Source organism: Aquarana catesbeiana, linkage group LG13 (assembly GCF_042186555.1).
Source record: "Aquarana catesbeiana isolate 2022-GZ linkage group LG13, ASM4218655v1, whole genome shotgun sequence".
NCBI lineage: Eukaryota > Metazoa > Chordata > Amphibia > Anura > Ranidae > Aquarana > Aquarana catesbeiana.
This window is the reverse complement of record NC_133336.1, coordinates 73,436,903-73,464,305: the sequence shown is the minus strand read 5'-3', so window position 1 is coordinate 73,464,305 and position 27,403 is coordinate 73,436,903. Positions and strand designations below refer to the sequence as shown.

Genomic DNA, 27,403 nt, shown 5'->3' with positions numbered 1-27,403 from the left:
CAGTATTGGTACTTTTTATTATTTTTGTTTTGATATTTAATCTTTGAATAGTGCCTATGCAACATATTACTTCTGTCCCTCTATTGGCCTGGTGCTTCTTAGGACCGTCATCCTCTGGGCCCACAATGTGTTTTATAACTTTTTCATTTTTTTTTTTTTTTTTGCTTTTATTTCTATTTAGTTCTTATCTGATGTCTGTTTCATTCACATTCTTAGTTGATAATCTTTTTCATATATATTCGTGGACTCATTGCTCACAGTATTCCAACATAACGACCCCAAACACACCTCCAAGCTGAGGGTAAAGGTGATGGACTGGCCAAGCATTTCTCTAGACTTAAACCCTATTGAGCATCTGTGGGGCATCTTCGAACGGAAAGTGGAGGAGCGCAAAGTCTCTAACATCCACCAGCTCTGTGATGTCGTCATGGAGGAGTGGAAGAGGACTCCAGTGGCAACTTGTGAAGCTCTGGTGAACTCCATGCCCAAGAGGGTTAAGGCAATGCTGGAAAATAATGGTGGCCACACAAAATATTGACACTTTGGGCCCAATTTGGACATTTTCACTTAGGGGTGTACTCACTTTTTTTTGCCAGCGCTGTGTGAGTTATTTTGAGGGGACAGCAAATTTACACTTATACAAGCTGTACACTCACTACTCTACATGAAAAGATATAATAGAATATTTACAAAAATGTGAGGGGTGTACTCACTTTTGTGAGATACTGTACATCCTCTATTTAATGGCTGAGTAGTCCATTTTCTGTTCCATTATTGCTTACTATGTATTTCTGTTTCTTTGTAATCTCCTCCATGAGCTCCTGAAGCTCTCCTTTTCCCTCTCATCAGGGATGCCAACCATCCATATTTCACCGCAAACCATCCGTATTTCCACAGACAGTTTTATAAAAAAGGAATAATATGTTTAAGGAAAAAAAAAAAAATTCCAGGGATGGGGAAAAAATGAAAACTGTCTGTAAATCTACAATGGCTGTCTGCAGCTGTCAAGGCTGAGTATCTGTGACACTCTCACAATGCCCAGCCAGCACTGTTCCCCCTACATGAATGGGAGACTGGTTCTGCTCTGCTTTTTGCCCCTATCCCTGTGTCCACCCTTACTCCAACCTATGAAGTGCAGCCAGTGCTGTGGTTATGAGGGAGATAGAAAGGATTCAAAGACTGTGAGACTCAGGCTGGGTTCACACCGTTGCCATATGCGGCTCCCAGCAGGGGTCCGGTGTGTCCTGGTTTACCGCTTCAGGTCAGATATCAGCCCAGATTTTTGGATGAATTCGGACCTGAAACGGACCAAAAGACGCACGGGGCTCCTGTGCAAATTTGCAGCGGAGCCACAGCGGAGATATGTTGAACCGACTCCATAAAGAGCTGGTCAAAATCTCCTGCTATTGGAACCCCGCATCTAATTTGCAATGGTGTGAAGCCAACCTCAGACTGCACCAAAACCAGATCGCGGGTGTGGTTTTGGGGCAGTTTTGCTGCGTTTTCTATTGATTTCAATGGGGAGGTGCGTTTGTGGTTCGTGTTTTTGTTTTTTGTTTTTTTCTGACCAAACGTGCTTCAAAAACGCAACAAGCGGGATTTTTTTTTTTACACCGCAAACAGAAGCACAATGCCCCAGTGTGAACACATACATAGTGTTTTAAAGAGAAGCATTTTTCTTGAGCTTTTCTGGTGCTTTTTTTTTTTTTTTTTTTTTTTTAACACAGAAGCACTCCTCAATGTGAAATCATCCCTCTTTAAGTCACTCCCACTATTAGGCACAACCTGACTATGACCATCAAACATGTGCTGCAGGACTAATTCATCTCCATCTAAGGGTTCCCCAGGTCTTTTATCATTCTATTCATGCTTTCATTTTGTATCGCTGTTTTGACACTTTCTAGTCATATTATTTCTCTTGATTGTGACATACCAAGGTAACAGCTATGCATCATTACATAACATTAGTTGGGTGGTAGAATACAATATTTAGGTGTGTAGATGTGTTTTGTGTTTTCTTCTTTTGTAAAGCCAGGCAGATCACTTGTTATGGGCATTGTTAACCACCTCCTGCCCACCGTATTGTTAAAAGAAGTTTGGGTGGCGTCGCTCTCCTTCTGGGACAAAGCCATATCACATTGTCCCACTCACCTTGCTTATGTGCCTGTGGTGGCGTGCAGCGATCGGTAGTGCGCTCTGTCCCTGGGACACACGGAGCATCACCGATCCCGGTATAGAGCCGATGATGAGGCTCTTTATCTATGTGATCAACTGTGTTCAATCAAAGCTGATCACATGTTAACAAGGAAATGCCATTTATCGGCATTATTCCCCTCACACTGTCCACGTGTGAGGAGAGGAGAGCCGATCAGCGGCATTTCCTCACAGGGGAGATCTGCACAGATGATCGGGGTACTGATTATCAGTGGAACCCCAACAGTGCCCAGCAGTGATGCCAGTCAGTTCCGCCTTTCAGCTCCCATTAGTGCTAGCTCATCAGTGCCACCTATTAGTGCCACTTCATCAGTGAAGGAGAAAAATTACTTATTTACAAAATTTTATAACAGAGGCTAAGAAAAACCTTTTTTATTTATTTTTTTTTTTCTTCAAAGTTTTCGGTCCTTATTTTTTGCTTAAAAAAAACAAAAAAAACAACAAAAAAAAAAACCACAGTTGTGATTAAATACCACCAAAAGAAAGCTTTATCTGTCAAAAAAATATAAACATTTTGTTTGGGTACAGTGTTGCATGACCACGCAATTATTATTTAAAGTGCCACAGTGCTGAAAGCTGAAAATTGGCCTGGGCAGGAAGGAGCTAAAAGTGCCCTGTAGGCAAGTAGCTAAGGTTTACATATTGTTTTATATTTAAATATCAGTTCTCTTAATTTCTAATAGGCATTCGTATTCCAGGTTGTCTGTAAAAATATGCTCAGTTAGTACAGTGTCCATGTTTTGTAAGTTAAAAAAAAAACAAAGTTGTGTGGTGGAGTTAGCAACTCTGTCTCTCAGTTCTGTCTGTTTGGAACAAGCATTGCAAGTTAGTTGCAGTCGTGTGCAGTGCTCTATGCACAATACAAACTCAATACTCCATCTTGGGAGAGTGAGCAAGAGAGGGTGGCTACGTCCCTACATGCAGAACAAATGTATCCACCCTCAAAAAAAAAAAATCAGATCACAGCAGGAATGTGGAGGAAGCCAAGAGCTATAATAGGTACTTTTTTTTTTTTTTTTTTTTTTTAGTTAAGAATACGTACTACGCTTTCCAAAATCAACAACAAAATATATATATATCTATTTAACTGCTTCCCGCCTTATTGGCAAATGACAGGGCGAGCAGGAGCACTTGTTCTGGGAGGACGTCATATGATGTCCTCCAATTCTCGCCACGCTTGCGTGCCAGGGGGCCCTGCGATCACTGGTGCACTCTGTCCCTGGGACACGGTGCGTCACCGATCCTGGTAAAGAGCCGATGACCAGGCGCTTTACCCATCTGATGAGCTGTGTCCAATCACAGCTAATCACATGTAAACAAGGAAAGGCCGGGGTTAACGACATCCCTATATTCAGGCTGACAGCGTGAGGAGAGGAAAGCCGATCAGCGGCGTTTCCTCACAGGGGAGATCTGCACAGATTGTTGGGGCACTGATCACCAGTGCCCATCATTGATGCCTTTCAGTGCCGCCTATCACTGCTGCATATTAGTGCTCATCAGTGCACATCAGTGAAGGTGCTGTTTGTTTTTTCAAAATTTCCGAGCTTTTTTCGTTTAAGTGTGGAAAAAAAAAAAACTCAGTGGTGACTAAATGCCACCAAAAGAAAGCTTTATCTGCCTCAAAATCATGATACAAATGTAGTTTGAGTACAGTGTTGCATGACCGCGCAATTGTCATTCAAATAGCTGAAAGCTAAAAATTGGCCTGGGCAGAAAGGGGGTAAAAGTGCCCAGTAGACTACTGGTTAAACATGTGCTGACCTCCACTAGTTGTCAGAATTGTAGCTGCCTTGCGCTGTCTTGTGTTTCCACAACCTATGTAACTAAAAGTGTAAACGAGTTCTGTGCTGCCTGTATCAAATGCAACTGTACTAAATAACAGTCAATGATCACATGAATATAAATAACAGAAAATGGGTGCTTGTATAGCAAACCAACAAGTGACAATAAAAGATGTAATCCATTCATAAATATTCTGTGACCATGTACAGGCTGATTCCTTAGCTTCAATTCATCCATGTGAACTTCATATAAGTTTATAACTTCTTCCCATCCACCACTGCGCTCACACTATGCTCCCCTCATTTAGTTTCTCACATTGCATGTGAAGTCAGAAAGTGCATGTGTGGTAGAAGTAATGTCTCTCGGGTCGCACAGTGGTCTCTGTGCATTTTTAATGCTAAGGTGTTCACTCCTCCTGTCCACTAAGGTGCCTTAACTACTAAATCATAATTGCTTTGCTAGAAAATTAGAATAAAATGGTGAGTTTTGCAATTTTTCGTGTTGCATGGTATTTGTGCATTTTTTTTTTTTTTTTTTTTTTAACACAATTTTTTTGGAGAGAGTACACTTAAATGAATTTTAATACAAAAAAAAGACCTTATATAACCCAATTATTTGTAAAGTATAAAAGATGATGAAATATCAAAGATGAAGAGTAGATATGGCGAGTAAATAGATACCTAATATATCGCGCTTTAAAATTGCGTGGAATAGCGACAAACTCTGATACTTAAAAATCTCCATAGATGACACTTTTACATTTTTTTTACAGGTTACCTGTTTAGAGTTGCACAGGAGGCCTAGAACTAGAAATATTACTCTCACTGTAACATTCGCCGTGATGTGTGGTGCGAACACAGTTTACATTTGTGCGCGTGACTTACGTATGCTTTCGCTTCTGCATGGGGGGGGGGGAGAATGTTTTGTTTTATTATTTTGATTATTTCTACACTGGCCCTTTAATTTATTTATTTTTTTTGGTTATCACTTTTATTCCTATCACAGGAAATGTAAACCTATAGAAATAAGACATGATAGGGCCTCTTTATAGAGACATCTGGGGTCTAAAAGACCCCCAAATCTCTCCTCTACACTGGAAAACATGATATCAAAAAAAGAAACCTTGCTTTCCAGAACATTAAATGGCAGTAGTTACATCTGCCGTGGTTACAATGGCTGGGGACTGTCTGGTATTCACAGACAGCTTTATGAAAACCCAGCAGCACTGCCGGATCGAATCCCGGGCTCTCCAATCGCAGGGGAGAGCTCGGAGAGACGGTGGGAGGGGGGCGCCACTGTAAAAGCCACCCAGCAGCTAATTAGCCACTAGGATGGTTTTACAATACAGAGAATCACTGGCTAAGGAAAACAAAAAAAAAAAACAAAAGAAAAGTTACTGGGTCGAAGTCTGTAGCTGCAGGCATCATCCTGGTATAACTGGAAGTCAAGGGTTTCCATAGACGTCCACCCGGTGGGAAGTGGTTAATCTCCCATAGGACTCATGTAGAAAATAATAGGTATTGGTCCCTTTTTAACCAATTCCCGCCCAAGGTACGTCCCAGGACGTCTTTGACTTTGAGCGGGTATATCTGAATGATGCCTGCAGCTACAGGCATCATTCAGATATCTGCTTTTTTTTTAGCCGGCGATTCCCTACACCATAGGAACGCTCATAGCGGCTGTTCCGTTGCTTGATCGTTCTTACGGACGGCGGGATGGGACGCTCCCCCCTCCCACCGCCCTTCGGTGCTTCTACTGACTCACCGCTTCCATCATTGTGTCGGAGACCAGATCCGCCAACCCCGGATGGTGACCATGGAGATTTCTGGTCTCTATGATTGTTCGGAGGCCGGGTGCGATGTTGTGACGTCACGCCCAGCCTCTGCATTCAAACAAATGGCGCCTCCTCGGCTGGGAAGCCAAGATCGTTTATTTTTTTTATTTCGGGCTTCCCAGCCTAGAGGTGAGATGTGAGGTCTTATTGACCCCACATCTCACTGTACAGAGGACCGATCATGCCATATTCCTATTACAAGGGGTGTTTACATTCCTTGTAATAGGAATAAAAGTTTAAACCTAGGAATAAAAGTGTCAAACTTAGAAATTAAAAGTCAAATTAACAATAAAATTTTTTTTTAAAGCGCCCCTTTCCCCATGTGCTCGCACGCAGAAGCGAACACATACGCAAGTCCCGCCCACATAGGAAAACTGTGTTCAAACCACACATGTGAGGTATTGCTGCGGACGTTAGAGCAAGATTAATAATTCTAGCCCTAGACCTCCTCTGTAACTCAAAACATGTAACCAGTAAAAAAAATTTAACGCGCCGCCTATGGGGATTTTTAAGTACTGAAGTTTGGCGCCATTCCACGAGCGCGTGCAATTTTTAAGCATGACATGTTGGGTATGGATTTTACTCGGCGTAACTTCATTTTTCACATTATGCAAAAAAATTGGGCTAACGTGTTTTAATGTTTGTTTTGTTTTTTTGTTTTTTTTTGTTTTTTTTTTTAGCATGAAACTCTCTTTTTCAAAAAAAAGTGTTCGAAAAATTGCTGCGCAAATACCGTGTGAAATAAAGTTGCAACGACCGCCATTGTATTCTCTAGGGTCTTTGCTTAAAAAACATACATAATGTTTGGGGGTTCTTTGTAATTTTCTAGCAAAAAAATTATGAATTTTACATGTAGGATAGAAATGTCAGCATTGGCCTGGATGGGAAGTGGTTAAGGTAGTTTCATATTTGAACTGGCATAATCTCTCGCTCCAGTGGCATGTTAGGGGGAAAAAGTGGCCTCCAGTGTGTTGACTAAAACGTATTAACATAAAAACCACACTCTCCTAATGATAGAATCATTCAGCATATCGCGGTATGTATGGTACACCTTTACTTCCGATTTACCATCCTTAGGCTACACCATATGGACAGATGTGCTGTCCCTTTTTTAAACTGTGATCATCTAAAAGTTACAAATCTAGTGAAATTCATAATAACAAAAGTGCTAATCGCCGAGTGCAAGATTAATCATCACATTGCATCGCAAGTGTAAATGTTGCTTTAAACAAGCTGCTGGCAGGCTTCAGTAAACTTCATAACTAAAGTTTGTTGAAAGCCTCTAACATTGCCAAACTGCAGCTGAATGATGCTTCAGCTTGCAGAAATGTTCACAATAGCATGGTGGTCACATTGTTTTTATACAGGCTCGAGCCCATGTGAAGAAGGCCTTAATATGACATTTTCATATGTATGGTTTGCTGTTGAGTGATAGATTTATAGATCTATAAATGGAGATAGATATAGATAAAATATATATATATATATATATATATCACAGGCATTTACATAATGCTGACAATTTGTGCAGCCCTTTTACATGTTGTACAATGAATATGTGTCTTTGTTTGTATTGGACCAGACTACATGTGTGTAGATGGCAAAAGGAGTAGAGAATATGATAACTTATGGTTGACTTGGCCCACTTACCCCGTTTTTACTTTACAATACTTTTTACAGTTATGTACTTTGCAAGAATTTTAGAAATCTAAGTTGCAGAGTCCTAATTGTTCATGTTCTGTGAATAGTGGTAAATGTTTTAGAAAAAATACTTATAAAAACAAATGCCCATAAATGCTCAGACTGTGCAATACCAATAGCCACTATGAACATTTGATGTTGCTTTCTTCCAGAGGTTCTTGCATTTTTTCAGCCGCCTACTATGCATGGACCCTTACTTAATCTATTGCATTAAAAATTTAGCAGTGCACTAATCAAAAATATTAGAATTTCTTAATCGTACATTACACGATACAGGATCTTCGTGTTGGACAGGTGGGTTATGTAGCTACCTTTTTAAGTGATTGGACACTAGCAAACAGAGCTGTAAGGGCAGCCCTTACATAACCCCTCCCACTCCCACTCTCAGCAAGCCTCCAATTTTTTTGTCAGTGTCCTATGCACTGCAGGGGTTAAATGCTTGTTATTTCTAGGGGCAAAGGGGGGGCTGGATTACTTGTCTTACTCCCCACTCCGTCTGGCTTCAGAACTTCTTCCTGCTGCTGTGGGTGGTCCCTTGCTGTCATCACATACAATGCAGCGCTATTTACACTGCACTGTATGTGGATAAGGTGAGCATGTGATCATGGCTATGAGCACCGGGTGTGCAGCGTACCCTTAAGCCTGAGGACATAGTTTGGTTTCAATCTGTTTATTCACTTGATGTTGTGTTAAATAAACAATACAGTTAAACAGAATTGTCTGATACGAAGTTCTTTATTTAAAATAAATAAATAAATAAAAAAAAAAAAAAAAGCTTGCTAACAGTTAATATAATATAAGGTTGCAGTGCTTACTAAGATCATTTGGCATGCTTGTTTTACTAGACATTTCTTTTCTCTTCTCTCCATTCTGCTTACTAACCTGAAGGTTTCTTAGGAGGCTGAAGTACCTGCTCAGGTTGGTGTTAAAATGTTGTACTCTGAGATTACCTACCTTTGAAAAGCTGGCCTGCATGCTTACTCTCTAGGTCAGAGGTCCCCAACCTTTTTAATGTGTGAAAGCCATTAACAGGAAAGCTAGCCTTTAGTGACTTTAAAGGGAATGTATAGTGTCTTTGTATATTTTTATCCCTATTTTCAGGACAAAAATCTATTGAAAATTTGTATTTTTTTTTTTTTTTTTTATTATAATTGTGAAATGCTGTACATGCATATTTCAGAATTGTGAATCTAAATTAAAAACCCATACCTCATAGTTAATAAAAAGTCACAAAGTGCACCAACACCCTAAAGCATATCCAGGTGCAAAATAGGGGGCACTGGTGTGACAGCAAAAAAATTACAATTACCACAAAATGACAGATGACCTAAAAAGAGTATTCGAACCTCGCAGCAGTCCATATAAAAACACTGTGGCATGAAGTTCACATTATGGCAACGTCAGCAGTCTCTTTTCTAAGCAGAATCTGGGGAGGCTCCCACCAGCAAACTATGCAGTGGCACAGCGGCCATTTTTCTGTAGTCCTGTGGTAATTTGTGCGGGTCTGTAATGTACCTTTTTATAAACGAGACCTTTTTCGTGGATCAGCTGGCTTGCAAAGGCGTGCCCCGCATTTTGACGCCTAGTCACACCCACTTAGGGCACATATGACGTCCTCACGGTTATCTGGTTATCATCCATATGGTATACACACACAGTCTGCTGCTTATGTTGATTCTTCCTGGTGTTACTTTGGTTGACATTATCACCTGGAAGGCTGCCACCTGCTGGATACCTATAGATATGCTGTTTAATACATCTTACATGGAAGTGCATATTTGTTTTTTCATTATATTGATTAAATGCAACACTTGGATAGCGGTTACCCTTTCTCTCTTTTTTTTGTTTTGCTTACACACCATAGTTAATCTGCTGCAATATAACTCATAGTTCCTCTATGGCACTGGTTGTCAACTTATGAACTGAAGGGACCTCAAATGTGGCCCCTGACATCGCCAAAAGGCTGCACATAATGTTCAGTATATGCAATGCTTGAGAGGACGGTCAAAACTGCGGACCCAAGAGAGGAAACAAGGGTTAGAGAGTGTGGACATCCTACTTTTTATTTTGTCTGGGGATAGGTTAAAGAAGACCATATGAAACTGGGAACAAGTTTACATGAGGCTAATAGAGATCAATGCTTTTACCCTAATCCACTACAGACTGCTTGGGCTGCAGGTTGGGCACCAGAGCTTTATAGCCATTAGTCAAGTGAATCACAGATTTATTACTTTTAAAGTATAACTAAAGGCAAAACTTTTTTTTTTTAAGTCTTGGATAGAGTGGAGAGGGTTTAGCACGCTTGTCAGGTTTTTTTTTTGCTGTCTGTGCCCCCATTAAAGTGGTGTTCCGGCCAAAATTATACATTAAATATAAAAAAAAAAATAAAAATACCCATATAATACACAAGCTTAAAGGGGTTGTAAAGGTAAGATTTTTTTTGAGCTGCAATGAAGATGACGAGAACGAGCAGCAAAGATTCGAGGCGTCAGGTAATTAAAACGGGGGGGCTGGGGGCGGCGGTATTGTCAAAAGTTTTTTCACCTTAATGCATAGAATGCATTAAGGTGAAAAAATTTTTACCTTTACAACCCCTTTAATGTATTCTAGTAAAGTTAGTCTGTAAACTAAGGTCTGTTTTGTTCGTTTATAGCAGTAGCTTGTTATTTTATAAACTTACAGCAGGCCGTAGCCATCTTAAGTGTGGGCATCTGAAGCCAGACTGTATTTCTTCCTGGATCTCATCCTTGCAGATCTCGCACATGCTCAGTGCAGCACAAGCAGTGTAATCGGTTTCAGGTCAGGTTTCCGTAGCAATGGCAGTGTCAGAGGAAGTTGCCGCCCCTTCCCAGAAGGCATTGCAAACAGGAAATGATGCGATGAGCCACGGCTAGGGAGAGGAGGAAATGAAAAATGAATACAGCAGATATACAGTAGGTGCTGAGAAAAAAAATGTAAAAATATCCAATTCGTTTGTAGTGCACAGTTTAGTGAGGGATGCTGAAGAGTTGTAAAAGTGGGTGGAACTCCACTTTAAGTACATTCACTCTCTCACTATTTGTCCTGTTTACCATCATCACTTAAAGTAAAATAAAATGCCACATTTTGGGTTTTCCCAAGAAAAGTAATAGAGGGGAAATCATCCAATGGAGACACTAGTTCTGGGGATCCCCAAGCAATTTCCTTAATTTGCAGGGATTTTCTCCTGCTTCCTGTTTTAGCTATGGGACAGAAAGTGAAGGGAAATCTCCACAATGGGACACAGATGCAAGAAAAAAAATTGGACAGGGGTTATAACCCTCATTTAATCTATAGAAAGAAAAAAAAAGTTTTGCCTTTTTAGTTCTACTTTAAGCCTTCTGGGTAGTGCATATAGATCAGTGCAATCTAGTAAATTATGCAATCTAGGCAGTTGAGATAAAAATCCATATGCATATGAAAATCAAAAGTTCGCTATTCCACTTGGTTTTCAAATCGATCTACTCATCAACATGTATGTGTTTGTTTTTTTGTTTTTCTTTGTTTTGTTTTTTTTTAGCTCTGATTTCTCAAGATTTTTCTCTTCAATGCTGTTATAGATTAGTGAAGCTTAGTGAGAGATCGCTATGGATGGACTGCAGAGAACTGTTCTCTATGTAGTCCTATAGCTATTCATGCATAGACTGCCATAAACCCACATTAGAAGGTGTTAGGAGAAAATGCATCTTAAAGCCCAATTGAAAATAATCCTGTAAGGTTTAGGAATACTTTTCTACAATTTTCACATCTCTCATTTGACAAAAACTTGGTAGGGCAGACACAGGGCCAGAGTCTATCAATACGAGATGATGTTTGCAGGAAGAATTTTTGGACAAGTTTTAAAACTTTATCGCTATCCCTTCCAATCCTGGAAGGTGTCCACATTTCCTATTCTTTATTCACACAGACATTTGCACTTGGCTAAATAAACTTGTTTGCAGATTGTTAGACCCTCTCTGCACCTACCAGTGTATTTGTATTTTTCTATGGCTGCCAGCTTTAAAGTGGTCATAAAGCCTTAAGGTGTGTGTGTGTGTGTGTGTGTGTGTGTGTGTGTGTTTAAAAAAAAAAAAAATGTATTTATACCTATGCACGTTTTGGTTGTCCATTGATGGTTACTCATCTTGCTGCATTGTCTTACTTTTCCCCTAATTTATAGTGTTTGTCATCTTGCACTGAGCAAGCATTCTCTGACAAACTGATAATAAAAGTTCTAGGTAGTGCAGCAGATGGTCCTTGGGGATGTGTGCCGCCCAAACAGCCTCAGTATGTCAACTTTTGTGAATGAGGGGAGACTGATGAATGACGGGAATGTTTCCCCTATTCACATTGTGTTACATTCTGAAAAATTGATGGCAAGGACTTTTTTCAATGAAGGAGAGGGCAAAAAGTATCTTTCCCCAGTCAGGACCTTCAATCTACTGCAGTGTTGGACCCAAAGCTGTTAACCTCAGCAGCACCAGATGTTTAGCATTATGACGAGGACCTGGCATAACTGGAACTTAGATTTCCTCAGGAACCATCAGCCTGCAGGAAATGGGACATACTTTTTATAGATAAGTTATGTGACTGCAGCTTTAAACCTTTCCCACTGACAGTACGCATATATGCAGCCTCACTGGACTGGACTTTTTTCCATGGGGCCACATATATACATATCTGCCTTTGTGCTGGGAGTGTGCTGCACAATGAGCTCCCAGCACAGAGACCGGCGTTGCCCCGGATCTCATACTAATGAACGGGACCCAGAACTCCTGGTTCTGAGTCCCCTGAGTGCTGTGATAGCCTTTGATTGGCTAGCACAGTGATCAGTCACTGTGAAGCCCGCCCCTGTGTTTTTTTTTTCTTTTCCTCTGAATGGAGGAGAGAGATACATTGTATCTTTCTATCCTTGCAGGGAGAAAGAATGATACAATTTTTTTTTTTTTTTAAATAAAGAAAAAATAGCTAGATCAAAGTTTGATTTGGGTCATGGTCAGTATATTCTGGGCAGGTTTTTTTTTTTTTTTTTTTAATTCATATTGGTGTCAGTGTGTTTTAGGTAGGATAAAAAAAAAAAGCAAAATGCACACTATTGTTTCTGGGCTGTACTACGGGTACAAACAACAACTAACGTAATACACATGTGTTATCGCTGCAATCGTCAGGAGCAGGAAAATATTTATTGTGGGTGGTTCTTTGGTGGTAGGTTGTGGTAGTAGCAAGAAATATATATATATATATATATATATATAGATAGAGAGAGATATATATATATATATATATATATATATATATATATATATATATATATATATATATATATATATATATATATATATATAAATTGAAAAAAAGTTTTTTGACTTTTTGGGCCAGTTATTTGATAGTAAAAAAAAAAAAAGGGATATGTTACCATTTTCCATAAAATGAAAGCCCAATGAAAAAAAAAACATGCTATAATCCACCTGGATGCACAAAATTGTTTGAAATGTATGATTTTACTAACACATGTCAAGGTTGCAAAACTGCTTGGGCATTAACCTTTATTTTACACTTAGACGTGAAGGGGTTAACTTGAAGGGGGGGGGGGGGGAGTACAAACAATGTATTTTCAACAGACATGCTATCTGCAACATCATCAAGAGAGCCACTGGTTGGGGACCCCTGCTCTAGTGCCTGAACATTGTATGTGTGTTGTTACTGTGCTCTTGGAATCTCCACCTGTCTGTCCTTGCATGATATCTGTGTTTTAATGTGCTGTATATTTTCTGCCCTCCTCTTCTGCAGAATCAAAGAACAGTGTAAAATCTATGTTGCTCTGTGCCAGCAAAGTTCATGTTAGGCTTCTGGTAGGTGTGTGTGCTCTGTAAGGCGGTAGGTAGGAGGAGGAAATATTAAAATGGACAGGATTTAGGAAGCAGGGGGTTGGGTTCATTAACATCCAGGAAGGATCAACAATAACCATTTTGGACTTCTGGCTGGATGGTGCTCTAAGTATTTTCTTTCCTGTTGATTGTCCCATCCATTCACTGGGCTCTTTGGGATTTGGCCATTATTTGAAGTGTGGGTTGGGAAGTCTTGTCCCAAGCAATACCCATATGCACATAGAAGTGGTGCCTTGGGTCCTGCTGAGGGAGAGAGGAGTTTACCTGGGGAGGTTGCTGGGTGGCTTTTTAGCAAAGCAATGATATTGGCCAAATCTGTACCATGATGGCTTTGGTCTATCCTTGTTCCCCTGAGGAAGATATATTCTATTCAAAACGCGGTAGTGAGGAGAATTGCACTTAACATGCTCTGATCATTATCATGGCCTTATATTGTTTGTTTTTATCTGTTATTTTAACATGTTTCTAAAAAAAAATACCATTTTATAGATTTACGTGTGTGTGTGTGTGTGTGTGCGTGCGCAGAATGCCTGAAAAGTCCCATCTAAACATAGTGTATATCCAGACAGGAGGCGGGGCAGTGTCATGGGAATGTCACCCTAAGGCCGGGTTCACACTGGTGCGACAAACGCTCCGACATTGGGAGGTCATGTCGCATGACGTGTGAAAATCAATATTTCCCTATGGGAGCCGTCTTAACTGGTCCGACACAAGTCGGTTCGAAAATGCTCCCTGTACTACTTTGGTCCGACTTTGATCCTACTTAAGCCCATTGACTATCATTGAAGTCGGATCACCGTCTTGTATGATCCGACTTTGACATGCGACTTGTGCTCTGATGATCTTGAAGGGGAACTCCCACGCCAAATTTTAAATAAAAAACCTGCATGGGATCCCTCTCCAAGAGCATACCAGGCCCTTCGGTCTGATATGGATTTTAAGGGGAACCCCCTACGCCGAAAAAACGGCATGGGAATCCCCCCAAAATCCATACCAGACCCTTATCCAAGCACACAGCCCGGTCAGGAAAGGGGGTGGGGACGAGCGAGCGCCCCCCCCTCCTGAACCGTACCAGGCCGCATGCCCTCAACATGGGGGGGTGGGTGCTTTGGGGCAGGGGGGCGCACTGCGGCCCCCCACCCCAAAGCACCTTGTCCCCATGTTGATTAAGACAAGGGCCTCTTCCCGACAACCCTGGCCGTTGGTTGTCGGGGTCTGCGGGGGGCTTATCGGAATCTGGGAGCCCCCTTAAATAAAGGGGCCCCCAGTCCTATGTGAATGAGTATGGTGTACATCGTACCCCTACCCATTCACCTGGGGGGAAAAAGTGTCAATAAAAAAACCACACTAGACCGGTAATTTTATTAGGCAGCTCCGGGGGTCTCTTCTGACTTGGGGGGGGTCTCTTCCGACTTCTCCGTGCTCTCCGGCCTCTTCTCCCACTCTCCGGTATCTTCTGCCGGGCTTCTCCGCTATCTTCTGCTCTTTTGGACCACTCTTTTGCTAGCGTTGGCCCGGTCTTCTCCGTCGCCGCCTTCTCCCCCGGGCCGATGTTGACTCGAGGCTCTCTCCCGCTGTAATGCCGTGTGCGCAATGACTTATATAGACATGGGTACGTGGTCACCGGGTGATGTCATCCGGTGACCCCTCCCTTATGATGTCACCGCCCCATCGTGCCCTGGGCGGAGATGTCATAAGGGGCAGAGTCACTGGATGACATCACCTGTGACCACGCCCCATGCCTATATAAGTCGTTGCACACGGCATTACATCGGGAGAGAGTTTCGGTTCAACATCGGAAGAAGACGCCGGAGAAGACCGGGCCAGTGCTAGCAAAAGAGCAGAAGATAGCGGAGGAGCCCGGCAGAAGACACTGGAGAGCGGGAGAAGAACCGGAGACCGGGAGAAAAGGCCGGAGAGAGCAGAGAAGTCAGAAGAGACCCCCAGAGCTGCCTAATAAATTGCTTTAAAAACCTGTCTTGTGTGGTTTTTTTTTTTTGACACTTTTTTTCCCCCAGGTGAATGGGTAGGGATACGATGTACCCCATACTCATTCACGTAGGTTGAGGGGCCGGGATCTGGGGGCCCCATTATTAAAGGGGGCTAATGGATTCCGATAAGCCCTCCGCCCGCAGACCCCGACAACCAGCAGCCAGGGTTGTCGGGAAGGGGCCCTTGTCCTCATCAACATGGGGACAAGGTGCTTTGGGGTGGGGCGCAGGGCCCCCCTCCCCCAAAGCACCCATCCCCCATGTTGAGGGCATGCGGCCTGGTACGGTTCAGGAGGGGGGGGGGCGCTCGCTCGTCCCCACCCCTTTTCCTGACTGGCCGGGCTGCGTGGCCGGATAAGGGTCTGGTATTGATTTTGGGGGGACCCCCACGCCGTTTTTTTCGGCGTAGGGGGTTCCCCTTAAAATCCATACCAGACCTAAGGGCCTGGTATGCTCTTGGAGGGGGAATCCATGCCGGGTTTTTAGTTAAAATTTGGTGTGGAGTTCCCCCTCAAGATTTATACCCCTCAAGTCAGATCCCTGTTTGTTGAAAGTCGGACATATGTCGGCTTCAAGTCGCAGAGCAAAGTCGGATCCAAAGTAGGGCGGCTGTCATGTCGCACCAGTGTGAACCCGGCCTAAAGCAGTATAACACAGTGGAGTGATGATTTTCTGCCTGGATCAGGCAGGGGGGTGCTCACTATATAGCCAGCTTTGTTGACTTTGTGTTCAGAGAAGTTAGGAATTTAAAGACTGAGCTTGTTAAAGAAACCTGAAATGACTGAAAGATGGAGTCTGACCTTCTCCTGAAAAATGCTAGTTGCCCGGCTGCCTACTCACAGGGCATAGTGAATTTTTCACAGAATTTAAAGGAAGTAAATGTGTGGGGATCGTCACAATTTAAGTTTAAAATTGCTAGTTAAGATTATTATTAGTTGTAGTCTGGAAAGAATTAAAATACAATGTGGGGATATTACATTTTGCACATGGATGCTCTTTAATTAGTCCAATTCTGCTGCACTTTAGAAACAATGACAATAAACTATGTATCTACAGCATTATGGAATCTCACCTCTTGCATTAAGCCCTCATTCACACGAGGCGGACTCCGTTTCCACGGAGCCCGCCTCGGTCCGCCGGCTCAGTGGGAGATCAGTCCGTTGATCTCCGCTGAGCCGGCGGATGACAGGTCCCTCTCTGCTCACTGAGCGGAGAGGAGCTTGTCAGGCGCCGCTGCTGCCTATGGAGAGATCGGATGAAAACGGACAACATTGGTTTGGGCAAAAGTTAGTGTCTACAAACTATGGGGAAGATTTATGGCTTTTTTTTTTTTTTTTTTAATTTTTTTTTTTTTTACTAGCAATGGCAGTGATCTGCGATTTTTAGCGGTACTGCGACATTGCAACGGACAGAGAGAACACTTTTTTCCCAAGGCGTCTTTCAGGACAGCACCTGAGAGATAGCGACTCCACCCACCGGAAACAGGAAACACCTTCTTCCTCCAAACTTTAAAGGGAGGCGCCTCCCTACCATACCTCAGTTTTTGTGTTTCCTCCGGCCCGGAGGGAACATCTTTTTGAAGGGGAGTCAAGGTCTCTCAGATGCCTGGGAGACAGGGCTTCTTTTTCATTTTTTCCTCCTTTTTGGAGACCCGCTGTCCTCCCGGCCTACCCAAGCCTTGGCAGCGGTAGCAATCGGGCTCCTCTTCCCCTCCTGGTGCTCGGGGAGAGCCGTAGACCCGGTGATCCGCGCGGTCATAGGAGCGGCGGTGCGCGTGCGCCGCCGCCATGTTTTTTTTGGCCGGCAGGCGCGGCGGAAGTGACAAGGCGGGTCACTGGGTCAGCAGAAGCGTCATTTCCGGCGTGGATGCGAGAGGGGAGGAGGGAGGACAGGAACTGGCGCCTACTTCCGCTTCCGGTCCGGTGCAGATGCACTATGGGAGTCCGGAAGCGGCATATGAAGCCACAGGTGGAGAGCTGCACACCAGAGATGGAGGACTCAGCGTCTGCAGCGGTGGGGACAGGCACAGGCGCCAGTAAAGCTCAGGTAGGAGCAGCAGTTTAAGTCTGCCTTTCTTCCTTTTCCTGGGTTTGGTCTATTTTCTTTTTTCTTACCCCCTAGTGGCAAGGGGCCTGTCTGGGCACTGGAGGCTGACTGGTTTCTTCTTAGTGCACCTGTGGGTGATTCTTGTGTAGCTGAGACCGGGTCTCACTAAAAGGTCCCCTGGTTTTTTTCCCTTTTTTGTTTTTTCTCTCACAGGCTAAAAGCTCTGACCCAAAAAAGAGATTTCCTTCTTGCAGGGCCAAAATGGGAGAAAATTGGAAAAAAGTCTTATGCAGTACATGCATCACTTCTTTAGTTAAGGAGGAATCAGCTTCGGTTTGTGATGATCTGGTTGCCTCTGTAAAGAAGGAACTATACGCCACGATTCAGACTTTTCGTGACTCTTTAGTTAATCCAGCTGCTAGTCAGCCATCCACTTCTGAGGCTTCCCAGGGTTCTATTTCTTTCCCCATGGTAGAAGTTTTACCTGAAGGCCCCCCTATCAGGGAAGAGCAGTCCCCTACTCCTTCCGTTAAGGATTCGGAGGAGGAGGGTGAGGAAGCGGAGGTGGCTCCTTCCAAATTTAAGCTTTCCCTAGAGGAGGTAGACGGACTCCTTAAGGCTATCCATGTTACACTTGGCTTAAGTGAGGAAAAGAAGGAGTTATCTCTTCATGACCGCATGTATGCAGGGTTAAATGAGCCTAAGGGGCGAACATTTCCAGTTCATTCGGTCATTTCTGACGCCATTACTAAAGAATGGCAAGATCCAGAGAAAAAGCCCTTTTTTTCCAGAGCCCACAAAAGGCGCTTCCCTTTTGAGGAGGACCCTTCTGCGGTGTGGAATAAGGTGCCCAGGTTGGATGCGGCCTTTTCACAGGTCTCAAGGTCCACAGACCTGTCTTTTGAAGACATGGGTGTTCTAAGGGATCCAATGGACAAACGCATGGATCTTTTGCTCAAAAGATCATGGCAATCAATCATGAGCAATTTAAAACCAGCAATGGCCACAACCTGTGTAGCCAGGAATCTGGAATACTGGGTGAACCAACTTAGATCTCATATAGTGGCAGATTCCCCCAAGCAGGAGATCTTAGATTCCTTTCCTACCCTGATTTCTGCGGTTGCTTATATTGCTGATGCTTCGGCTGAAGCTATCAAGATGTCAGCTAGGTCTGCAGCTTTAGCAAATGCTGCGAGAAGAGCTTTATGGCTAAAAACCTGGCCAGGTGATACAGCTTCAAAGAGTAAACTTTGTGGTATCCCCTTTTCAGGTGACCTTCTTTTTGGCCCAGATCTAGATAATATCCTAGACAGAACTGCCGATAAGAAGAAGTCCTTTCCGGTCAAAAAGAAAAAGCAGACCCCAAAACGTCTTTTTCGACCTCAAAAAACTCAGCAGCAACAGCAGGAAAGTAAGTTTCAGGGCAGGAGGAAAAATTGGTCTGCGCAAAAGGCGAAGGGCAAAGGTGGAATTCTCTTCCGTCCTCCTTCACAGGCCGAAAACTCACAATGACTCATCTCTGCGGGTCGGCGGAAGATTACGAGAGTTTCTTCCGCAGTGGTCAGTGATAACTACAAATCAGTTTATTCTGACCACTCTCTCGCAGGGTTATACTCTCGAGTTCGCCAGAAGCCCCCCAAGAAGGTTTCTGGTAACAAATGCTCCTCGAGATCCAATGAGGGCCCTGGCCATGAAATCCTCTCTGGAGGAACTAATGCAACAGGGTGTAGTAATCCCGGTGCCACCAGAGGAATGGCACGAGGGCTTCTATTCACATGTCTTCCTGGTAAAAAAACCAACAGGAAGATTTCGTTTAATTCTAAATTTAAAGCCACTAAACAGAGCCATCAAATACAGAAGGTTCAGGATGGACTCAATTTTCACCGCCAGAAATATTCTGACTCCAGGTTGTTTCATGGCGTCAGTGGATTTAAAAGATGCATACCTGCATATTCCAATCTCATCCCAGTCCCAGGGGTTTCTCAGGTTGGCGGTAAGGTTGGAAGGCAGAATTCAGCATCTGCAATTCAGAGCCCTACCCTTCGGGCTATCATCCGCACCCCGAATTTTTACCAAAGTAATGGCAGAGGCCCTAGCTCCGCTGCGTCTTCAGGGAATCGCAGTAATTCCTTACTTAGACGATCTGCTATTTTTCGCCCCCTCAAGAGAGGAGCTGAGGAGCAATTTAAGCAGAGCATGCAGCCATTTGGAGTCTCTAGGTTGGATCCTAAATCTCCAAAAATCTTCCCTGGAACCATCTCAGGAGATTCGGTTTCTAGGGTATATAATAAATTCGGTAAGCCAAAAAATTTTTCTTCCTTCAGAGAAGAAAGGAAAAATCCAGGATACAGTGTCTTTTTTGCAGACCAACCAGCAGCTGACGGTAAGATTGGTCATGTCAGCCCTGGGGGTTCTGACTTCGTCAATGCCAGCTGTTCAGTGGGCAAGACTACACTTCAGACATCTGCAGGCTTTTCTTCTGAGATCTTGGGATCACAATTTAGAATCCCTGGACTCAGAGGTAAGAGTTCCAACCCAAGTGAAGAGGTCACTATGGTGGTGGAAAAGGCAGGATATCCTATCGGAGGGGTTGGTCTGGGCCTTTCCAATCGAAAAAAGGCTGACAACCGATGCCAGTTCCTGGGGTTGGGGAGCCCACCTAGAAAAAGGTTTCACTCAGGGAAACTGGTCCAGGAAAGAGGCGACCAAGTCCTCAAACTGGAGAGAGCTCAAGGCGATCGACTTGGCTCTGAGGTCATTTGCTCAGGGGCTTCAGGCCCAGCATGTTCAAATACTAACAGACAATGCCACGGCAGTGGCTTACATAAACAGGCAGGGAGGTACAAGGAGCAAATCGCTGCAAGTACTAGCCATGAGCATTCTCCGTTGGGCAGAAGGACACTTGCTGTCGTTATCAGCAGTCCATCTAAAGGGATCCCTGAACGGAGTGGCGGATTTCCTGAGCAGAAACCCCATTCGGGAAGCAGAATGGTCGCTGAACCCAGAGGTTTTCGCCATGATTGTCGAGAAGTGGGGGCTGCCAGAGGTGGACCTGTTCGCCTCAAGGGAGAATGCCTTGGTTCCGCAATTTTTTTCCCTAAGCAATCACGACGGGTCACTAGGAACAGATGCCTTGGCGTATCCATGGAGATTCCATCTCTGCTACGCTTTCCCCCCATTTCAGTTAATTCCCTTAGTATTAAGAAAAATTCAAAGGGAAACGGTACCGGTTGTCCTAATCACGCCCTTTTGGCCAAGAAGGGCTTGGTTTTCAACCGTTCTGAAAATGGCGGTCAGGCCTTATTGGCATCTGCCCCTCAGGCACGATTTACTATTTCAGGGACCGGTAAATCACCCAGAGGTAGCCACTTTGGCGCTCACTGCTTGGTATCTGAAGAGCAGCTCTTAAGGAGCAAAGGTTTTTCCAACCGGTTAATCTCTACGCTATTATCCAGTAGGAAAAGGGTGACTAGAAATATCTATTCCAAGGTCTGGAAGGTTTACAATACGTGGTGTAATTCATCTGACCAGGACCCAGGGAGTCTCGTTACCATTCTGGAATTTTTACAGGTTGGTGCTGACAAGGGACTAGCAGTTAGTACCTTGAAGGTACAGGTGGCTGCGCTAGCAGTGTTCCTAGAAAGATCTGTGGCCTCAGATCCATTGGTAACCAGATTTTTCAGATCCCTTACGAGATCCAGACCAGCACCACTTAGGTTGTTTCCCAAATGGGATCTGTCGATAGTCCTCCAGGCTCTAACAAGGAGTCCCTTTGAACCTTTGGAAGAAGCGCCACTTAGATATCTCACTTTTAAGTCTGTGTTTCTGATTGCCATGGTCTCTGCACGAAGGATCAGTGAGCTTAATGCTTTATCAGTTAAGGAACCCTATTTATCTATCTTCCCAGATAGGGTTATACTTAGAACAGATCAGAAATTCTTACCAAAGGTAGCTTCAGTACAAAACCGTGTTCAGGACATTGTACTTCCGACCTTCTGCCCCAACCCAGTAGGGGAGAAGGAGACTTGTTTTCACATGTTGGATGTTAGAAGAGTTTTGTTATGTTACCTGGAAAGGACAAAGCTCTTTAGACGTTCAGATTCTCTGTTTGTGTTATTTTCAGGCAACAGGAAAGGTTGCCAGGCTTCTAAAATCTCTTTAGCAAGGTGGCTGAAGCTAGCCATTTCAGAGGCTTATTCGCATGCAGGCGTGTCTCCTCCTGCAGGAATTTCTGCACACTCAACAAGAGCATTAGCGGCCACTTGGGCAGAGAGAGCTGGTGCCACCCCTGAACAAATCTGCAAGGCGGCAACTTGGTCAAGTTTTCACACATTCGTGAAACATTACAGGCTGGACCTCACATCTGCTAATGATCAGGCGTTTGGCAGAAAGGTCCTGCAAGCTGTTGTCCCGCCCTAAGGGGGTAAGTCTCTGTTATCCTCTCAGGTGCTGTCCTGAAAGACGCCTTGGGAAAAACCAAGTTAGACTTACCGGTAACTTGTTTTCCAGAAGTCTTTCAGGACAGCAGCATCCCGCCCTATTGTATTGTATATACTATGCTGTGACTAACGTATGTGTTTATGTGTTCCAGCCGGGGCCGGAGGTCTTCTCTACTACAACTGAGGTATGGTAGGGAGGCGCCTCCCTTTAAAGTTTGGAGGAAGAAGGTGTTTCCTGTTTCCGGTGGGTGGAGTCGCTATCTCTCAGGTGCTGTCCTGAAAGACTTCTGGAAAACAAGTTACCGGTAAGTCTAACTTGGTTTTTTGGGACCATTGTCATTTATACAGCGATCGGTGCTATAAAAATGCACTGATTACTGTGTAAATGTCACGGTCAGGGAAAGGGTTAACACTAGGGAGTGATCAAGTGGTTAATTGTGTGTTCCTTCAGCGTGTTTTAACTGTATGGGGATAGGATTGACTAGGGGAAGAGACGTATGTCATATCATATTTTTTCCTACTTAGGAACAAACGATATGCCACCTCTTCCCTGACAGCACAGGGATTTGTGTGTTTACACACACAAATCCCCGTGCTGGCGCTTGTGCACGCCGGCCAAGCGCATCGGGCACCCCTGCCGTGCAGCGGGTGCGCGCCCTCTGGTGACCGCTAAAGGGAAGGACGTACCCATATGGGAATTCGCCCAGGGGAGCCATTCTGCCGCAGTAAATCTGCAGGAACCGGTTAACGCTCATATTTTATTATCCATTTCCTAAAAAAAATAGTACCAAATTTTCCTTTTCACATATATAGACCAAAACTTTTCGAATAGACCCAACAAATATACCAGGGGGGAGGGGGGTTAGGAGAAAAGAAAAGGGGGGGCATTCCTGCCACTGTTGCCACATCTTTGGGATTCGTTCTGTTAAGCGCTCTCCTGCCAATATCGTTTGTTCCAAGGATCGCATCTCGCACACCCATTCTGCCACTGACGAGCCCACCATCTTCTGCCAGTTGCGGGCTATAACAGTAGGTGCTGCTTTAAGCATATATCGTAAGATGTCGTGTGGGTTTTTTTTATTTTTTATTTTATGGATCTCATTGATCCGGGAATAATTGATAACACAGAGATACATATGTCCGGTTGAATAGTAGATTCTGGCGGACAATAATACCATATGTGTGACATTGTGCCTCTTGCATTAAGACCTCTCCAACATATCTCTTGATTATCCTCATTAATGTTATGCATATCTACCGGGCATCTATACCACCTAGCTAGAATTTTATAATTTTTTTTTTTCTTGATGTCTGGCTGCTCGAGATAATTTGTGTGTTTTTAAAAAAAAAAAAATAAATAAAATTACTTTTCCCAATCTGAGATGGGAATTGTCATCTCTCTAATTTATTCTCCCATTTAATATTTTTAGGAAGAAAACCTTTATAGATATTAGAACATTAGTTGGTCTCTGCTCATGTAATATTAATCGTTCAGATTCTATTAATGGTCTGTCTAATGGAGAGTTTTGTATCCGAGAATAAATATGTTTGGAGTTGATATTGCATCCATTTAGTTCTAAACTACAGACCTCAAGAATCCAGCGTGGGGGAGTTTGCCGCCCACCACGGTCTGGACAAGTCCTACATCCTCATGACTATGCCACTTTAGAAAAACTGGTGCCTCTACCGCCGGTGGAAATTCAGGATTAGAAAATAAGGGTGTCATAGCCTCAATCTGAGTAGATAAAAGATTTTTTTTTTTTCAACAGTGAATCTCATACTTTCAATGTCGGAGTCCAAAAACGATAAGTCCCTCATTATAGGTTGATGATTAAAAGTGACCTATGGTAGTGCTTTAAGTTTCATGGCAATGATATCTTCTTGCAATGTCACACATTGCTTACAATATGCATTATAGAACCAGTCCACTATCCTGGTCATCAATGCTGAGCATAAATATATTGTAAAATCTGGAAGAGCCAAGCCCCCCCCGTCCAGTCCTGCCCTAATTAAGATATCTCTTCTAATTCGTTGAGACTTTTATGTGACCATACTAATCTCCACACAGCTCTACATAGTTGACTCAGGAGAGCAGTTGGAGGGAATATTGGGACTGTTTGAAATATGTATAACAAGTTTGGCAATATATTCTGTTTTATTATATTGATCCTACCAATCCAGGAAAAAAACGGCTCTGTTATACCTTTTTGAAGTAGTCTTGTTACGGTACGAATTGGGGAATAATTTAATTCTTGAAGTTTAGTCAAATCTCGAGGATATTGGCAACTAGATATTGGCAACTCTTTGCCATTTAAAAGAAAAAATGCGTTTAAAGATATTGAGTTTTATTTGATAATAAAATATTTAAAGCTTTAGATTTATCATAATTAACTTTGAAATTACTTACTAACCCAAAATTGTTAAATTCTTGAATAAGGTTTGGTATAGTCACCACTGGATTTGTAATATACAACAACAGTTCGTCTGCATATACTGACATTTTGTATTCTTTTTTTCTTTAACCCTAACCCCTTGAATATCTATATTGTTACAAATAGCTGTAGTCAAATGTTCCATTACTAGTACATATAACAGAGGGGTTAAGGGACATCCTTGTCAGGCTCTGTTCAAAATCGTCAAAAGATCTGAAAAAGTTCCATTTAATACGTACTCTGGCTTTCAGGTTATGATAAAGGGCCATCATTTTCTGTAGAAGTTAAGGGCCTATTCCCCACTGTTTCAGGGTTTCTTCCAGAAAACACCATCCCACCCTGTCAAATGCCTTTTCAGGCTCTATTGAGAGAAGACATAATGGAATGGACTGTTTCTGAGCATATTCTATTAATGTAAGAGTCTTCAATGTATTGTCTCTAGCTTCCCGACCAATCGTGAAGCCTACTTGATCCAAATGAATGTGCTGGTAAAACAGATGTGAGTATACACAGCTTAACATTAAAAGGATAGTTCACCTTTACAGAAAAAACTGCCTATGCAGGTAAGGGATGTTTGCAGATTAAACAAACTGTGCAGCCCTGACTAAAGATTAATAATACCCTTGCTATAGGTGTAGGCCATTTACAAACCTTATGGAGCCTGACTGGAATACTCCCAGGACGTTACTAAGCGAGGCCTAGTCATCACTGCTCACCTCCACCATCCTAGGAGTGAGCTCTTTCTCTGATTCAAACCCCCTCACATACTCTCTCCCCCCTGATACAGTAGATCTAAGCTGAGCATGTGAGAGCTCCCACCTGTGATGGAGTTGAGCAGCAATGACTAGGCCTTGCTTAGAAACTTCCTGGGAGTATTCCAGTCAGGCTTCATAAAGTATGTAAATGGCCTATGCCTATAGAAGGGCTTTTATTCAACTTTAGTCAGAGCTACCCAGTTTGTATTTATCTACAGATTTCCCTTATCTGCATAGGCAGTTTTGTGGTAAAGGTGAACTATCCCTTTAAGGAAAATTTTTGTTACATGTACTTATGTTTAAGATGTGAAAATAACCTTGTATAAATAGGCTTATCTGTGCGCCACAGTAGAAAAAAAATTGTTTTCGCTTTTTTAACTGGAAGGGGTTAAAACTGGACAATGTAAAAAATGCCTATAAGTTAAAAACATAATTATACGAATATGTAACGCTCAATGGCAATCCGGTTTCATGATATGGCTCCTTTCTTAACAAAGTCCTTGAACTTTGTGTTTTTGTTTTTGTGTTTTTTTTTTTTTTTGTTTTAGTTTTATCTTCTGCATTGATGTTACTAGAAGGACTTCCAGTAGTCTTTCACAACCTTTCTTGTTTTGTCACAGGTCAAAGAATTTTGATGCTGGAGAGCTATATAAGAAGGCGTGGGGGAACAAAGATGATGACGATGTTGTCTCCAAGCAACCACGACAGGCCAACAACGGACAGCAGCAGAGCGCATCAGGGCAGAGTGGTCCATACATAAAGAGGTAATGTTCTCTTCCACTCCCTCTTTTTGTGATTGAAATCAGGAAGCATGTGTCTTTTCATTCTCCTCCATTGAGGGACACGGGACTTTAGCCTGTCAGTTTATACTGCTGCTTACAGGAGAAATCGGAGGGTAAGGATGTTCTGGTGCACGGAGAGTTGGTGCCCAGCTAACCTATAAATCGCTGAGAAAGCATTAAGGTGTTTGGAGCAACCATAAAGTTCATAAAATTCCACAGTTCATAATAAGTATTGATAGACATTAACCGCTTGCTGTGCCTGCGCTAAAGCCAAAAGACGGCTACAGCATGTGCTTCCAATGCCGGGAGGGTGTCCACAGATATCCTTCTGTGATTGCACTGCCTCGACTGATCACAGATCGGGGTAAAGGTCCCATCACAGCGGACAGACCGCTGTATTTTGCAGGACTGAGCCTATAGGGCATTCTAGGGATCCTCATTGCTCTGGATTGGACCAGATGGATGTGGTATGCCAACCTGGTCAGACTCTTAGCTTATGCTCTGTGTGCACTGCCAAATCGTCATGATCTTCTGTGTCAAGGGCTGAATTGTCATCCTGTTTCACTATTACTAGCTATAACAGCATGAGATATGGGTATTTGTAAGATAGGGGGCATCTCTGAGACTGTGATTCCTATGCTGCTAAAAGCTAGGAAGTCTGCTTCTGACGAGGTCTGTCATTGGATATGGAAGACATACTTCACTTGGTGTGAGTCTGTGCTTCTACCCCAGGAGTTTCTCTTTGGGATGAATTTTATTTTTCCTGCACCTGGGTCTGGGACAGCGTTTAGCTCTCATCACTTCTAAAGGCCAGGTTTTCGCCCTCTCTCTCAATTCTGAGACCTTTTGGCCTTAGACTACTTTGATTTAAATGTTTAGACTTTAGTCTGCTATGTAGCTCCCCCTCTTTGTTCCTCTGGGACTGTGACCCCCCCGCAAAGGTGGTATTTCTTGTAGGGCATTACTTGTGGGAGTCAAGTATTTGAACTGGTGTCTTTATTCTGCTCCCTTTCTGGCTTTGCTTAGGGACAAGGTCATTTTGAGCCGCAGGATTTTCTTTTTGCCCAAGGTAGTTCTGTCTCTCACCTCAACCAGGGCATTTTTCTCCCATTGCTCTATGGCTCCGGTTTCATAGAGGGAAAATGCGCTTCATTGTTTGAATGTATTGTGGGCCGTGAGAGTGCCTCTCAGCAACTGCTACTTTTACTTTTGTAACTCCGGATGGGACCCCATAAGGGTACACTGGTTTCCTTGTTTCACCATCTTCAGGTGGCTAGGACAGACCACCATTCAAGTTCATTGTCTCTGGAATAAGGTTCTGCCCTTTCCTGTCAAGGCGTACTTTACTAGACTTGCGAGTACTTCTAGGTCTTGTCAGCAACCATCAATTTTTCCTTATTTGCAAGGCTACCACTTTTTTTTTTTTCCAGTTCTTGTTTTCGAAGTACTGCCAGGAGTATTTTTCCACCTTGTGTGATGTCAGTTTTTAGGTATCATGCTTACGGGCCATTCTAAACGTGGCGTCTTGGGGGTGTGTGGGTT

General features: G+C 43.2%; 1 protein-coding gene across 2 annotated transcripts in view; it reads left to right on the top strand.

The window, feature by feature from the left end:
- SNAP23 (synaptosome associated protein 23) overlaps window positions 1-27,403 on the top strand; it is a 95,449-nt gene that overhangs the window by 55,955 nt on the left and 12,091 nt on the right. For both annotated transcript variants that reach the window (XM_073610817.1, XM_073610816.1), the window contains exon 6: window positions 25,700-25,843. In XM_073610817.1, coding sequence (XP_073466918.1) covers window positions 25,700-25,843 — 144 coding nt within the window. The remainder of the gene's footprint in view (window positions 1-25,699; window positions 25,844-27,403) is intronic.